At 36.3% G+C, this 17905-nt stretch overlaps 1 protein-coding gene across 3 annotated transcripts in view; it reads left to right on the top strand.

Annotated features, from left to right (window-relative positions):
- The first annotated feature begins 1553 nt into the window (after positions 1 to 1553).
- The window catches only part of Vom2r40 (vomeronasal 2 receptor, 40), a 48451-nt gene continuing 32099 nt past the window's right edge, over positions 1554 to 17905 (top strand). For 2 of the 3 annotated variants that reach the window (NM_001430248.1, NM_173317.2), the window contains 1 exon segment: positions 1554 to 1854. In NM_001430248.1, the coding sequence (NP_001417177.1) occupies positions 1658 to 1854 (197 nt within the window). In that variant the 5' untranslated portion in view covers positions 1554 to 1657. 3 annotated transcript variants of the gene reach the window in all.

Raw genomic sequence — 17905 nt, 5'->3', positions numbered from 1 at the left:
GAGAGAGAGACATACATTCCTACTCCTACCACAAAAGGATTCATCAATTGATAAATACTTTTAAATGATAATTTGGCTTACTCAAAATGAGACATACCAGGGTGGGGGTGAGGGAACTACTATACTAAGGATAGACTTCATGCCAGTATTACATGGTAAATAGAAAAGAAACTCAAGTGCACATTGTGGAATATCTTATCTCATAATGTAATATAAAATGTTTGCTTTATATTTGGTAATTTTTTATTATGGACTAATTTTATGTATTTTAGTATATTTTTTCTTCTCTTTTCTACCCTGCAAATCCTTTTCATATACAATGTGGCTTCCAAGTTACTATTTTTATGGGGTTTCTGAGTCTCAAAACAAGTAGCTCTGTGATTCCTGTGCCTTCCTTTGGCTTCTCTTCTTTACGTTTATCAGTTTCTCCCAAGTACCAGGGATTAGTTTTTGATTGTTGTGTTTTATTTTAGTTTATCTTAATTATCCCTAAGACCTTAGATACCTGTTTGTTTCCTGGGAAACGGAAATTTGGTGAATAACAATAGGAGGTTTTATGAGGAGGAAAGGAGAAAATTAGTAAGGGGAAAATGTGATCAAAATTTATGAGTTGAGAAAACAAGCTATTTTCAACAAGAGATAAAATTAAAACGAGAAATAATTCTTCTTAAAGAGGAAAGGAAAAGATACCCAAATGTATTATTTTATGACCAGGAAGAACTTATTCTAAAACTACTGAGTCCATTCCAGGTAGTACTCTATTCATATAAAAAGAATAAATAATGAGTAGAAGTACTATTTCAGTTAGGGAAATGTCACATCTTAAGATATCAATCCATGGGAAATGAGACCCATATTATGCACAGAAGTCAAACTGCATTTTAACGTCTGCCTTGATATTGAAAAACTGCTAGGTATTCCTGATTTCAGAATGATGATTGGTTCTCTAATACCTTCTATTTTGTGAGATTTAGTTCATTATAAGGGTAATTAGGTATGAGGGAAATGAGGGAATGTGCATGTGAAAATGTGTGTACATGTGCATAAACATTTATATGTGTGCATGTGTGTGTGCATGTGTGTGTGTGCGTGTGTGTGTATGCATGTGTGAAAGACAGGAAGAAGAATGTATGTTCTGTGGGTGTGTAGATGTCTGGACACCAAATATATTCCATATCACATCATATCACAGATATTCTAGGACATGGTACCTCTATGTCTATAGTACACTCTGTCTAGGAGTAGTTGTTTCCTAAGTTCCATAACAAACTTGCTGATTATGTCTGATATAATCTGCATCGAGTACTTAAAATTGTGATTTTATAGTTTACCCAGGAGGATACTTGCCTGGAGACGTCAAGTTGACTGATATGTACAGAATCATAAATACTATTGAAGAATGACCCTTAAACAAAATTACTGAACGTTGCTTGCTCCTGGGCATAAGAACACAGATGCAGAGCCCGAGGCCCGAGAATGCTGATGAGTTCTCCAGAGAGCAAGCTAAGAAGAAAAGAATTAATATAAATGCAGTGATTAGCAACTACGATAGTAAAAATAGGCATAGATATGTATGTGCCTATCTTGAAGGTGCTTTTCTGTGTAACTTGCTTTGCTGCACGTTTACAAATTATTTTTTCTTGGTGAAATTACTAAGATGTTCTCGTTTCTGTTTGCAATTCTTGTCCTGAAGCTTTCTTTTCCTTTGTGCAGTCCAATTGACAACCGTTGTTTTTGGAGATTAAAAACCAAGACATTTTGGGAAGGAGACAAAGAAATTGATTGCTTTTTTTTTATTTATACAAGGTTTGGTCATGTAAAGAATGAACAGTTCAGTGGGAATCTAGACAAGCGGTAAGAGCCTTTAATGTATTTCTCCTTAATTGTATATCAATGGAAATAATACATAGCATGGATATACTTTGCCAGACCTTAATACTCCATACTCTATGTCTTCTCTCTTATTTGCTTTCCCCCCTAAGACATAACCAAGATTTATTTTGTTTTATACCTGACAATTTCCATACTTATCATGCTTACTGTATCTGTTCCAACATTTCAGAGTCATATTTTTAATGCAAGAGTCTATATCACATATACTGCCTACCATTTTGTATATTCATACATTTTTATAGGGGCAGTGACATTTCATAATGTAAAGTGATGTCCTTGATCAAAACTCATCAGCATTGAATGGCAATTCTTGTCAAGTGAAGTATTAATACTTCCTTTTGGCTTTACGTGCACATTCCTTTTTTATTGAATATTTCATTTACATCTTAAATGTTATCACCTTTCCAGATTTCTTTTCCATAAACCCTCTATATCATCTCCCTTACCCCTTCTTCTGTGAGGGTGTTCTTCCACCCAACCTTGCACCCCTTCCTGCCTGCCCACCCTGACAGTCCCCTATACTGGGGCTCCAGCTTTGGCAGGGCCAAGGGCTTTTCCTCCCATTGGCGCTCAACAAGGCCATCATCTACTACACATGCAGCTGGAGCCATGAGTCTGTCCATTTATATTCTTTGGGTCATGGTTTTATTCCCTGGGAGCTCTGATTGGTTGGTATTGTTGTTCTTATGGGGTTTCAAGCCCCCTCAGCTCCTTCAATCCTTTCTCTAACTTCCCCAATGAGAACCCCATTCTCAGTTCAACCATTTGCTGGTATCATTCTCCCCTGCATTTGTCACATTCTGGCTGAGCTTCTCAGGAGACAGCTACATCAGGCTACTGTCAACATGTACTTACTGGCATCAGCAATATTATCTGGGTTTGGTGGCTATATATATATATATATATATATATATATATATATATATATATATATATATATATATATATATATGACTGGATACCCAGACAGGCTAAGGTCTGATTGGCCTTTCCTTCAGTCTCTGATTCAACCTTTTTTCCTTATCTCCTTCTATGAATACTTTTGTTCCCCATTTTAAGGAGTGAAACATCTGCACTTTAATTGTCCTTCTTGAGCTTCATGTGGCCTGTGGATTTTATCTTGTGTAATCTGAGCTTAGGGGCTAATATCCACTTATCAGTGAGTGCATACTATGTGGGTTGTTTTTGTGTTTGTTTGTTTGGTTTTCGGGTTTTGTTTGTTGGTGGTGGTGGTTTTTTGTTTTGGTTTTTGTTTGTTTGTGGTTTTCTTGTGATTGGTTTACCTTACTCAGGATGATATTTTCTTGTTCCATCCATATGAGTATAAATTTCTTAATACTGCATTTTTAAACTAACATCACAAATATGGTATATTTATTAGTGTTAATTTTAAATTTCCATGTGTTGACTCTCTGCTGATTCCCTTTTCCTTGTTTCTGATTCATCAAAAATGTTTTGCTTATTGTGAGAATATATACACAATGCATTCTATATCTGTATTTTTACCATAATTTTTCTTTATTAATGAAGTATACTGGATTTAAGATCTATTTTGTGCCATCATGGCAATGCCTCCTATGGCATGCTAAGGACATTGCATGTACATCATAAAGGAGAGTGCACAAAAAAAAAATACTATAAATATTTGGTAGTGACCACTGCAAATGTGAAATAGAACTTCATCTCTGAGGCAAATCACAGTGAGGTTTTAGATGAATTTGCATTAATTATTTATAACATATGGATAAATGCAAAGATGATTTTAGGGACTGTGGAAAAGAAGCAAGACAGTTTCATTAAAACAGTGGAAACAATTAAAAATCTGCAGTGATCTGGTCTAGAGATATAAAACATATCCACAGAGATGATGAAAAATGAGAAGTGATAATAAATGTCATCATATATTGGTTAAACAGACAAAATAATATTCATGATAAAATGGAAAAGCAAAGAGATATTTCAGAGAAACAAGGAATCAGAGAAATAAAAATATTAGAGGTAACAATCAATAGACTTTGAATTTGAAGATCACTTAAATTAGGCAAAGTTCTGCTGTATGCTATCTTAAGTATTCTGGAAGTTAAAGAGAAACTGTTTTCTTAGAAGTTGAGGTAAGGGTATTTGCAATTCCTCAGATCTGATGAATTAACATACGTCAGTGATGTGATCTCCCCTGTGTTCAAGTATTGCTAGAATACTTTTCTATCCAATAGTGAATTATGTTAGCATAGATCCCACAAACTACAAAAGTTGCTGTAATAGTATTGATCATTTCTTAAACTTTGTAAATAAAAGCACAAATTTATTGAAAACTATTATTATATATAATCTTCTCTCAAATATCCATTTATGATATAAATTATCATAAAAGCATGTTTCTATACCTGAAATTTGTCTCCATTCATATATTTTTCCGACACATTTGAATGATGTTTAATAACTATTTGGATACTTCTATTATGGTTAATAACATGAAAAAATAGTTAACAAAGTCTGACATTGCACAAAATATATTGGAGCACATATATACCTATACATTACCTATATGCTCTTTTGTCAAATTTAGTTAAGATATAATTTATGGAGTCAGTGGAGTAATGATGATTTTGTAAACACAGCTACATTACAAATTATTTAGCTGAAATATATATATATATATTCATCATTTTGGATGTATACCTATATGCCTTATGGAAATTTATTTGGAATTATGACTAGCTATTCTGCCCAATTATTTTCTTTTAACATTTTTATGGTATTTTATTTATATAGACAATGAATATATATTATATACATGATTATATACATAGGTGAGCAATCCATATATTTTCAAAATGTTTATATAAATATAAACAAGTAGTCATGATGATATTAATCTATAATATTTCATATACTTATACATTTATATATAACAGTTTTCTAAAATCATTATGAAAAACAATGAAAACACAGATTTTAAAATAATATTCTCTTTTTATGTTCTAAAAACTTCATACATATGCCGTGGATTTTAATTATATGGATATGCTTCTTCCTACCTCTTTTCAACTACTACCTACCAGGACATCTCCCTCTCAAATTTCTGCTTTCCTCTTTGTTTTAAATCAATAACCCCTAAGTCCAATTAGTCTTACTCATATGCACAAGGATATAAAACCAACCACTTGTGAATGGGCTACCTACCAGTGGCCGCATAATCAAGGAACTGACTTTCTCTCCCTCTACAGTCACCAATGGTGATCAGCACCTCTGCCAATGATGAGGCATGTGGAGTCCCTTCCCAGTGAACATTGGAAGTTTCCTCTGCTTGACCTTGTATAAGTTTTATGCAGGAGACTCTTGTGAGTTAATGAAATTTAACAGACATGTCATTTCTGTAAGTTAGTATTTATTTTACCGATTTCCTCTCTGTTCCCTAGCTTATGCATTTTTCTGCCTCCTTATACTTCATTTTCTGAATGTCACATGGGGATAAGTGACTCACCTGCAACTGAACACTCAGTGTTATTTATGTTCGATACATTGAATAGCCATAAGTTTCTCAGTAGTTACTACTCACTGAAATAAGATGCGTCTCTGACAAAGCAGAAAGCAATACAAACTGCTGTAGAAGCATCAATACTTAAAAAGCAAATTGACAGTATGACCACTTGGCAAAGCAGCTATCTCCCCAGTCAAGAACATTTGGCCATATTTACAGTACCAGACAGGAACAAAAATTGCAAAGTGCTTGGAAAATCCCATAAATATCCCACTACAATGTGACCAAAAGACACATAACAGGCAGGTCAGTATTATGAAATGCTGAGCACTGTGTTGGGTAAGACCTTTGTTGTCCTCCTTTCTAGATGCCTACAGACCACCTTCTGGAACTGTGTAAGCTAGTTATTAGGGAAATCGTTCCTGAATCATAAAGGTTGATTTATTTACATCCTACATTCCAAGTGAGTGGATGTAATCAGCAATAAGTACATAGTAGAAGGTACGATCTAGATATGGTGAACAGCAAAGAGTAAAGGCAATGGTCTATGTTTTGAGAAGAAAAGAGTTTTGTTTTATTCACAATTCAGGAAAGATGATCTAGAACTGTCAGAGTCTTGACGTTACTGTGGATATCAGGGCATATAGTATCACAGAGGTGAAAGCAAGTGCAGAGATACTGAAATGAAAAACAAGTAGCGAGAGAACAAGACAGCAAGATCTCAAAAGAAATATGTTAATCTTTTATAAACAAAAACCAATATCCTTACAACTTAATGTGTCCATCATTACTACCAAGCATCAACTTGTGGAATATTCAATGTTTAAGGGTCTCTTGAATAAATTCAAGTCTAAACTGTAAGATCATGAATATAAGAATTGTACAGTATTGACATTAAAGCCCATCCAGGCACTTTACATTCCAGTCACTGCGGTCTTCTGGTCCTCCATCATAGATTCCTTCTCTCCATCTCCCCTTTCTCTTCTCTTCAGAGAGGGTTGGGACCACCTGGGCATTCCACCCACGCTGGTACATCAAGTTTCTGCAAATTCAGACTCATCACCTCCCACTGAGGCTAGACAAGTTAGCCCTGTTAGGGAACAAATTCCAGTCAGACACCAGCTTTAGGGACAGCTTTTCTTCAGTTGTTGGAGTATCCAAATGAACACCAAGCTGAACATCTGCTGTGTATGTGCCAAGGACCTTAGTCCAGCTTGTATATGCTCTTTGGTTGGTGGCTCAGTTTCACATAGCCCCCAAGGGTCCACGTGGGTTGACTCATTTGGTCATCCTGGGAGTTTATACCAAATACAGGCCCTGTAATTCTTCCCTGAAATGTATCATGAAAGTGCCTGAGGTCCACACAAAGTTAGAGTATGGGTATGTGCATCTGTTTCAGTTAGCTGATGAATGGAGCCTCCCAGAGGACAGTTATGGTAGGGTCCTGTCTACAAGCTTAACAGAGTTTCAGTAATAGAGACGGATTGGTGCTTGGCCATGGGATGGGTATCATGTCGAACTGGTTATTACTTGGCAGTTCCTTCTGTCACTGTTCTATCTTTGTCAATGCACTTCCTGTAAACAGGATAAATTTTGAGTCAAAAATTTTGTGAGTGGGTTGGTGTCCTTATCCCTCCACTAGAGTTTTTGCCTGGCTCAGGAGGTGACCTCTTTGGGTTCCATATCCCTACTGATTTGCATCTAGGCTAAGGTCACCTGCATTGACTCCTGGGAACCTCCCGCATCCCAAGTCTCTGGCGCATCCTAGAGATTCCCCCAGTCTCCACCACTGCCAGCTGCAGATTTCCATTTATTCTTCTGGCTCTCTTGCCCTTTTCTCTGTCTCTCCACACACTTGATCCTGACTCTCCTCCGCCCTCTCCATCTCATCTTTCAACCGTTGTCTCTAGTCTTCTGTATTGTATGACTATTTTACTCACCCATCTAAGTGAGATTCAATCATTCTTTCATAGCACTTCCGTCATGTTTAGCTTCTTTGGGTCTAGATTGTATGGTGGATATCTTGCACTTTATGGCTAATATCCACTTATCAGTGAGTTCATAACATTCACATAATTTAGGGGCTGGGTTTTCTTGTTCAGGATGATATTTTCTAGTTCAGTCGACTTGCTGGCAAAATGTATGTTCTTCTTGTTTCTAATAGCTCGTATACCATTGTGAATGTGAACGTCATTCTCCATATACATTCTTCAGCAGAGGGACATCTGGGTTGTTTCCAGTTTCTATATATTACAAATAAAACTGCTATGAATATAGCGATGCATGTGTCCCTGTGCAATGGTGGAGCATTTTGGGAGGTATATGCCCTGGAGCATTATAGATGGATATTTAGGTAAAACTATTTACTATTTTATGACTGATTTCTAGATTGCTGCACAAGCGTGCAATCCCACCAGCAATGGAAGAGTGTTCCCCATTCTCTGTATTTTTGCTAGCATGGGATGACATTTGAGTTTTGATCTTAGTTATTACATCTGGTATAAGATGGAATCTCAGGGTTCTTTTGATTTGTATTAACCTGAGGACTAAGGACTTGAACATTTCTTTAAGTGTTTCTCGGCCATTTGATATTCCTCTGTTGAGTATTCTGTTTAGCTCTGTTTGACATTTTTTTTTCTTTTTTTTTTTTATTAACTTGAGTATTTCTTATATACATTTCAAGTGTTATTCCCTTTCCCGGTTTCCGGGCAAACATCCCCTCCCCCCTCCCCTTCCTTATGGGTGTTCCCCTCCCAACCCTCCCCCCATTGCCGCCCTCCCCCCATAGACTAGTTCACTGGGGGTTCAGTCTTAGCAGGACCCAGGGCTTCCCCTTCCACTGGTGCTCTTACTAGGATATTCATTGCTACATATGGGGTCAGAGTCCAGGGTCAGTCCATGTATAGTCTTTAGGTAGTGGCTTAGTCCCTGGAAGCTCTGGTTGCTTGACATTGTTGTACTTTTGGGGTCTCGAGCCCCTTCAAGCTCTTCCAGTTCTTTCTCTGATTCCTTCAACGGGGGAACTATTCTCAGTTCAGTGGTTTGCTGCTGGCATTCGCCTCTGTATTTGCTGTATTCTGGCTGTGTCTCTCAGGAGCGATCTACATCCGGCTCCTGTCGGTCTGCACTTCTTTGCTTCATCCATCTTGTCTAATTGGGTGGCTGTATATTTATGGGCCACCTGTGGGGCAGGCTCTGAATGGGTGTTCCTTCAGTCTCTGTTTTAATCTTTGCCTCTCCCTTCCCAGCCACGGGTATTCTTTTTCCTCATTTAAAGAAGGAGTGAAGCATTCACATTTTGATCATCCGTCTTGAGTTTCGTTTGTTCTAGGGATCTAGGGTAATTCAAGCATTTGGGCTAATAGCCACTTATCAATGAGTGCATACCATGTATGTCTTTCTGTGAATGGGTTAGCTCACTCAGGATGATATTTTCCAGTTCCAACCATTTGCCTACGAATTTCATAGACTCGTTGTTTTTGATAGCTGAGTAATATTCCATTGTGTAGATGTTTGAAATTTTTAATTGAGTTACTCAGTTTGTTGCAGTCTACCTTTTTGAGTTCCTTATATATTTTGAGTATTATCCCTCTGTCAAATATAGGGTTAGTGAAGATTTCTTTTCTCACTCTGTAGACTGTTGTTTGTAGCTATAGACTGTGTCCTTTATCCTACAGAAACTTTTCACTTTCATGAGGTTCTATTTATCAACTGTTAATATTCAAGCATGAGCTATTGGTGTTCTTTCCAAGAAATTGAGCCCTATTCCAATTTGTTCTCAAATATTTAAAGTTTCTCTTCTATTAGACACAGTGTATCTGATTTTAAGTTGGTGTCCTTGATCCACTTGGATTTGACCTTTGTAATGGATGATAAATATTGGCCTATTTGCATTCTTCTACATGTTGACCAAGAGTTAGACCAGCACTATTTTTTGAAGTTTTTTCCTTTTATACTTTTGGTTTCTTTGTCAAAAAAATGAAGTGTTCATGGGCGTGAGGGTTTTCCTAGGTCTTCAATTATATTACATTGATCAATATGTCTGTTTCTATACCAATACCATCCAGGTTTTATTACTATTGTTGTGTAGTGAAGCTTGAGATCAGGGATGCTGATTCCTCTAGAAGTTTTATTCTTCAGTAATATTTTTTCTGTCTGGGTCTATTTCATTTTCCATATAAAGTTGCTCTCTCAAATTCTATAAGACTGTCTTGATGGTTTGATAATAATTGCATTAAATCTATTCATTGCTTTTGGTATGATGGTCATTTTCCTTATGTTAATTCTACTAATGCATTAACATGGAAGATTTTTCCACATTTTAATATCTTCTTCAATTTATTTTTCCAGAGACTTGATAATTCTTTTCATGCAGGTGTTTCACTTTCTTGGTTACAGTTAAACCAAGATACTTTATACAATTTGTTCCTACTGTGAAGGGTGTCATTTGTATAAAGGAGGGTTATCACTTTGGTTGAGTTAATTTTGTATCCTGCCACTATGGTGAATGTATTTATCCACAGGTAGGAGGTCTCTGGTAGAATTTTGGGGTTGCTTATGTGTAATTTCACATTGTCTCCAAATAGGAATGCTTTGACTTCTTTTCCAATTTGTATCTACTTGATCTTTTTTAAGTGTTTTGTTGCTCAGGCTTGAACTTCAATTACTATAATGAATAGATAGGGAGACAATGGGCAGCATTATCTTGTCCCTGATTTTAGTGAGATTGCTTTAAGTTTCTCTCAAACTTAATGTTGGCCATTGCCTTGCTTTATGTAGCTTTCATTATTTTTAGGAATTTGTCTTGTGTCCGTGATCTCCGAGAACTTTCTTTTACTTTTTTTAACACAAATGAAATATCAAAAATTAGATGCATTTAATGAGATAATCATTTGATTTCTTTAACTCTCTGTTTGTTTATGTGGTGGATTATATTGAACTGTCCCTTTATCCCTATAATGAAGCCTATTTAATCATACTAAATGATGTTTTTGATGTATTCTTGGAATTAGCATGTGAGAATTTAACTGATTGTTTTTTCATAGATGTTCATAAGAGATATAGGTCTGAAATTCTTATTCTCTGATGAGTCTTTCTGTGGTTTAGCTATCAGGATGACTGTGGCCTTATAGAATATATATGGCAGTGTTCCTTCTGTTTCTGTTTTTTGGAAGAATAGCTTGAGGTGTATTGGTATTAAACCTTCATTTTAAAGTCCATTAGAATTCTGTTCTAAAACCATCTGACACTGTGATTCTTTTCATTGGGAGAATTGAAACTACAGCTTGGATTCTGTTTGGGGACTATAGGATTATTTAAGTTGTTTGCTTGATCTTGATTTAATTTTGGTGTTATCTGTCTAGAATACCATTCATTTTGTTTACATTTTGAAATTTTGTGAAGTACAAGCTTTGGAAGTAAGACCCAATGACTTTTTTAATTTCCTAAATCTCCCTTGTATCTCTATCTTTTCACTTCTGACTTTGTTACTTTTGATGCTTTCTCTTTGACGTTTGGTTAGTTTTGATCATGGTTTGTCTATTTCTTGATGTTTTCAAAGAATCAGCTCTTCCTGTTAATTATTTGTATTGTTTTCCTGTTTCTAAGTGATTGGTTTTGACCATGAGTTTGACTAGTACCTGTCCATTGACTATGACATATCCATTGGTGAGAGTGGGATGTTGAAGTCCTCATTATTGTGTAATGTTCAACGTGTGGTAAGACCTTTAGTAATGGTCTTTTATGAATGTTGGTTTTGTTGCATTGGGATACAGACATTCAGAATTGAGATGTCATCTTGGTACATTTTCCCTTTGATGAAAATGAAATGCCCTTCCCCAAGTGTTTGGATTAATTTTGTTTTAAAGTCTATTTTATCAGGTACTATACTAGATTCCACAGCCTGCATCTTTATTCCATTTTATTAGAATACCATTTTACACCCTTTATTCTGAGGTAGTGTCTATCTTTTCTCTGAGGTATGTTTCTTGGTATGCAGGAGGATAATGGGTCCTGTTTATGTATTCAGTTTGATAGGCTGAATCTTTTAATTGGTGAGTTGAGTCCAATGATATTGAGTGATATTAATATCCAATGACTGTAAGTTCCTGCTTTTATGATGTTGGTGATGGCTCTGTTTGTGTGTGTGTGTGTGTGTGTGTGTGTGTGTGTGTGTGCGCATGGGGGGTGTATGTCCTCTTTTTGCTTTTCTGTGAAATGATTAATTTCTTGTGTTTTCTTAGTGTAGTTATCCTCATTGTCTTGGCATTTTCCTCCTAGTATTCTCTGTAAGGATGGATTAGTTGAAATATATTGTTCAAATTTGGTTTTGTCATGAAATATTTTGGTTTCTCCATTTACAATGATTGGAAGTTTTACTGAGTAAAGGAGTCTGAGCTGAAATACCTGGTTTTTATGTCTCTGTTGAAAAAACAGGTGCACTTCTCATAGTTCTGTATTTATATATTACTTAGTCATTTTCCCTTGAAGCTTCTAATATTTTTTCTTTGTTCTATATATCTCATGTTTTAATTATTATGATGTAGGAGGATTTTATTTTCCAGTCCAATATATTTGGTGTTCTACAAGCTTCCTATACTTTTGTAACCATCTATTTTCTTTATTTTCAAATTTTGTTAGATAACCATATTACCATCATATTTAATTTAAAACATTTTGACCATTTGTACAAAGGGAAAATCTTGTTAGTATTATAAATGCCACCTTTTAGTATTTAGAATTAGCCCAATATTGTGTGGAAGTTTTGTTTGTCCACTCATTTTAAGAGTTAAAAACAGATAAAATACTCTTTAATGTTGTCCTTGTTTTTTATATAACTGTGGGGGGTGTTGACCATGGCATCATAAGAATCTTCTTCTGAGACCAGCAGGATCAGAACTCACTTGGTCCTGGGTTTTGGGATTGCTTCAGATCATGTAACCATGTAACCAAGGGACCTCAAACCAAGTGGTCACAGGTAGTATGCCAAGTCACTTACCAATGGAATTCTTACCCAGGCAAATAGAGTATCACTATCATCTCAAACTCAGTTAAGAGAATGCACTTACCTACCCCTCAATACCATCCAACTCAGTAAGTTTTATATAATTCCTGACCTTATGTAATAAACACCATAAGCTAATTCACCAAGAATTGTCTTACACTGACTGTTTTTAATTGAGCAGTAACAAATAATGGAAGTCTTTCTTTCCTCAAGCACTCATCATTGTCCCTTTGGACCTACCTGTTGAGGCAAAAATCAGAACCACATATGCCTTTTATTTTCAAAGACTGTTTACTAACTGATTAAATGTCATTTGTGATTGAAGACTTAATAATATTCTTTGACTATTATTTGTGATACACATTTGACTGTATCATGTTATGGCAATAGTAACATGACGTTTTAGGAAGCACAAAATATCAGATTCTGTCAGACAGTTCATATGAACATCCTCTGCCATTATAGTGTACCTGAAAAAGTAGTCATACAATAATCCTATACATTGTTTTCTATTAAAAGACCAAATAGAACATTGGAATTTTACTCTGAAAATAATTAGAGTATTTGGAATAAAACAAACATTGGAATCTATTTTAATAAATTTATTGAATTAAAGGAATACATTCAACATTCTGGATTAATATTCTATATGTATGAATGTTCACAAAACATATCCCTTTAGAAGGGTTATCCCTTCTACAAACATATTCCTCAACATTCAGGATGTCCAGGTGTTGCAGTTACAAATGCCTTGGACAGAACTGTGGGAAGTATGGAATAGTGAGGTCTGTTCTTTCCCCTAATTTCTGACAAGTTTACTAAACTTCTGACTTGAAATAGCATTTCTTGGTATATGGTTAAGAAATTTAAAACCCACATATGTTAAAATATCTCATGTGTACCTAATCAAAAAATTGCTGTGAGTGAGAAAATATGCTTTCCTTGAGGTTTTTGTTATTAACTAGAACTTGTAGGGTTTTTTAACTGTTTCTAATTAATTTTTTACTCTCCAAATTTTATTCCCTTTCTGGTCCCCCCTCCAACAGTTCCATATGGCATACCTCTTCCCAACTCACCTTGTCTCCAAAAGGATGTACCCATTTACATCTCCCACCCTACCAGACCTCTAAATGCATTGGGTCCCCCAGTATTTGAGTTTAGGTGCGTATTCTCTGAGTGAAACACAGACTCAGCAGTCCTCTGCTGCTTATGTGTTAGGGCCTCCTATCAGCTGGTGTATACTGCCTAATTGGTAATCCTGTGTCTAAGAGATTTGGGGGTCCAGGTTAATTTAGACTGCTGCTCCTCCTACAGGGTTTCCCCTCCTTCTTATCTTCTTCCATCTTTCCCCTAAATAGACAAAATGGGGCAGCAGCTTCTGTTCTTTGGTTGGGTACACATATCTGCGTCTGACTCTTTCAGCTGCTTATTGCGTCTTTTGGAGAGCTGTCATGGAAGGTCCCTTTATGTGAATGCCCCATAGCTTTAGTAATGATATCTGGTCTTGGGGGCCTCCTCTTGAGCTGAATCCCGCTGTGAATCTGTCACTGGACTTTCTTTTCCTCATGTTATTCTCGATTTCCATCCCTGTGGGGCAACCCCATCCCATATTTGATGCACTGTCTTTCTGCTGGAGATGGGATTTACAATTCCTCTCCCCACTCTAGGCCATTTCATCTAGAGTCCCTCCCTTTAAGTCCTGAGAATCTCTCACCTCCTGGGTTTCTGGTACATTCTGAAGGGTCCACTGAACCTCCTACCTACCAAAGCTGCCTGTTTCCATTCTTAATGCTGGCCCGGGCTTCAGTGCTTTTCCCCCACCCAATACAAAATGATGTTAATTTTTCTACAAACACTCACCCCCTTTCCCTCCCCTGTACCTTGCTCCTCCCAACCCACTTGTAATTGCTTTCTTCTCCTCCCAAGTGGGACTGAGGTGTCCTCACTTGAGCCCTTCAGCTTGTTGACGTTTTTGAGTTCTGTGGACTATATTTCAGGTATTCTGTATTTTTTTTTAGCAAATATCCACTTATTAGTGAGTACATATCATATATGCCACTTTCTATATGAGTTACCTCACTCACGAAGACATTTTATAGTTACATTCATTTGCCTACAAAACTAAGGATGTTCTCATTCTTAATAGCTGAATAATATTCTACTGTGTAAATAAACAGCATTTTCTGTTCCCATTCTTCTGTCATAAGACATCTGGGTGGTTTCCAGCTTCTGGCTATCACAAATAAGGCTGCTATGAACATAGTGAAACACGCGCTCTCATAGCACAGTGGGGCATCTTTTGGGTATAATCCCAAGAGCGATATTGCTGGGTCTTCAGGTAGATCTATTTCCAGTTTTCTGAGGAAACTCCAAATTGATTTCCAATGCGATTGTATCAGTTTGCAATCCCACCAGCTATGGGGGGGGGTGCCTTGTTCTCCACATCCTTGCCAACTTGTGTTATCACCTGAGGTTTTCAACATAGCCATTTTGGTTGCGAAAAGTAGGAACTTCAGGGTATTTTTGATTCACATTTCTCTGATCACTAAAGACTTTGAACACTTATTTAGGTACTTCTAAACCATTCAAGATTCCTCTGTTATGAATTTCAGTTTAGTTCTATACTCCCTTTTTTAATTGGGTTTTTTGCTCTTTCATGGTTAGTTTCTCGAGTTCTTTATATATTCTGGATATTGGCCCTCTATCAGATGTGAGGTTAGTGAAGGTATTTTTCCAATCTGTAATTTGCAAGTTTGTCTAATTTACTATGTCAATTACAGAAGCTTCCCACTTTCATGAGGTTTCATTTATCAATTCTTCATCTTAGAGCATGAGCCATTGGAGTTCTCTTTAGGAAATTTCTACCTGTGTCAAAGAGATCAAGGCTCTTTACCCCTTTCACTTCTTTTAGATTGACTGTATCTGGCTATATTTTGGGCCCTTGATCTACTTGGACTTGAGATTTGTGCAAGCTGACAATTATGAGTCTATTTTCTTTTTTTCTACATATAGACAGCCAGTTAGACAGCACCCTTCATTGAAGACACTTTTTATTCCATTGTATATTTTTGGCTTATTTATGAAAACCAAGTGTATGTGTCTGGTTTTATATTTGGGTCTTCAATTTTATTCAATTGTTTAACCTGTCTTGTCTCTATACCAATATTATGCAGCTTTATCACTATTTCTCTGTAACAGACTTTGAGATCCAAGATGGTGTTTCCCTTTTTTCCTGGTCCTTTTTGCTGGAACAGACTGCCAACCATTCTGCTCCCCTAGAAGAAACCATATCCTGAGGCATTCCATAAATTCCCTTGTACTCAGAGCATTTGGTAAGAAAATTCCCAAAGTCCAAGCTGCAGCTGAGAGCCCAATGGACTAAGGGACCTACCCCCCCCCCCAGTACTTCAACCAAATAAATACTACTCCCATTTTCCCTGGTCTTTCTGCTGGGACAGACTGTTAGCTAGACTTCTCCCTGGAAGAGACTATATCTTCAGATATATCAAAGGATCAGCTGCACTCAGCATTTGGTAAGAACAACCCCCCAACAAGTCCCAAAGCAGCTTCTGCAGTCCAGTGGAATCAGGAAACCACCATCTCCCCAAACCCCCGACCCACCAAATACAAATCCCCTACTGCTTGGTCCTTTATGTTGGGACAGGATGCAAGCATATCTGCTCCCTGGAAGAGGCTATATCCACAGACACACCAGAAGACCCACTGTACTCAGAACATTTGACATAATATCTTGAAATATCCACAGACATACCAGAAGAACCACTATACTCAAAATATTTGATATCACATACTGAGGCATTCCAGAAGATCTGCTGCACCTGGGGCATCTGACACCATTATTGGAGACATCCCAGGAGATCTACTGCACTTGGACACCACAGCTTGAAGCCATCACTAGGAGAACTCAAATGCCTGCCCTGGTTGCTATATCCAGCAAAACTCTCAATCAGCATGGATAGGGAAACCAAAACTTTCCAGGACAAAGTGAAATTCAAACAGTATCTATCTGCAAATCCAGTCCTAAGAGATCAGGAATTCAAGGCATAAACCTAAGAATAATAAAAGCAATTTACTGCAAACCAACAGCTAATATCAAATTAAATTAGGAGATACTTGAAACAATCCCACTAATATCATGGACAGGACAAAGATGCCCACAGTTCCATATCTATTCATTATAGTACTCAAAGTACTAGAACAATAAGACAACAACAACAACAACAACAACAAAGATTAAGTGGATACAAATTGGCAAAGATGAAATAAAGAAATAAAGGTATGACTACTTGCAGATGGTAAGATAGCATACAGAAGCGGCCACAAAATTTCAACCTGGGAACTTCTCCAATGAAGAAACAACTTCAGTAAGGTAGCGAGATACAAAATTAACTCAAATCAGTAGTCTTCTTTTATACAAATGATAAACAGCCTGAGGAAGAAAGTAGGGAAACAACTCTCTTCACAGCCATAGATAATATAAAATATGTTGGCGTAACTCTAACCAAGCAAGTGAAAGATCTGTATGACAGTAACTTCAAGTCTCTCAAGAAAGAAATCCAAGAAGATCTCACGGATTGGCAGAATTAACATAGTAAAAATGGCCATACTACCAAAGGCAATCTACAGATTTAATGCAATCATGTTCAAAATCCCAATACAATTATTGAAAGGCATGGGAAAGCAATTCTCAAATTCACTTGGAAGGCAAAAATACCAAAGTATCGAGAACATGTAATTTGTTGATAGATGGAAGCGGGATATATATATATATATATATATATATATATATATATATATATGCATGTATGTATATATATGGTTTGATTTAGTGGTCTCAGAGTCTCAGTATACTTGTAAATCAAAGGATAGAATTTCAGTTTGTCAATATCTATATCGTATATAAGTATTAAATTATTCATAGTGTGTATCCTCTATTGTAACTGAAGATATTTTTTCTTTTATATTTAAAAGAGGAGGTGAATGCTTTTGACAATCGCTCTCTCCCATGTAGTAGAGAGTGTTATCAAAGACAAAAATATTTATATTCTGTTTTCATGGTAATTACTCTCCTCCTGAAAAAAAACCCATCTAGTGTAATTCATGCCGCTGACATTCTTTTGCATATTGTACCTGAAAGTTGAAATTTTTTGTTCCATTAGAAACCATGTCCTTCTAGAAAACTGATTCCTAGCACCTACCATTTGCAAATATTCATTAATTTTTATTTATTTACTAAGATAGAAAGGGATATTTGAGTCTACATATTTCTGCTCTTCATAAATACTGTATTTTCAGAGCAGAGCAAATTTGTGAAATTAAATGAAGCCAAAAAACTTAGAGAAATACAGGTAATACATGAAAATAAGAAATTAGGATTATCACTATTAATAATGAACTACATTTATCCTAAAATCTTAGTATTTTCATAAGATTATAAGCAAATGATGACCCCTAAATTTGGGGCTTAAAATTAACAGTGCATGCAAGATTTAAAATACCATGCCATT

This window comes from Rattus norvegicus, chromosome 1 (genome assembly GCF_021556685.1).
Source record: "Rattus norvegicus strain SHRSP/BbbUtx chromosome 1, alternate assembly SHRSP_T2T, whole genome shotgun sequence".
Lineage (NCBI taxonomy): Eukaryota > Metazoa > Chordata > Mammalia > Rodentia > Muridae > Rattus > Rattus norvegicus.
The sequence above is the reverse complement of the archived record's forward strand: the minus strand, read 5'-3'. Positions and strand labels throughout refer to the sequence as shown.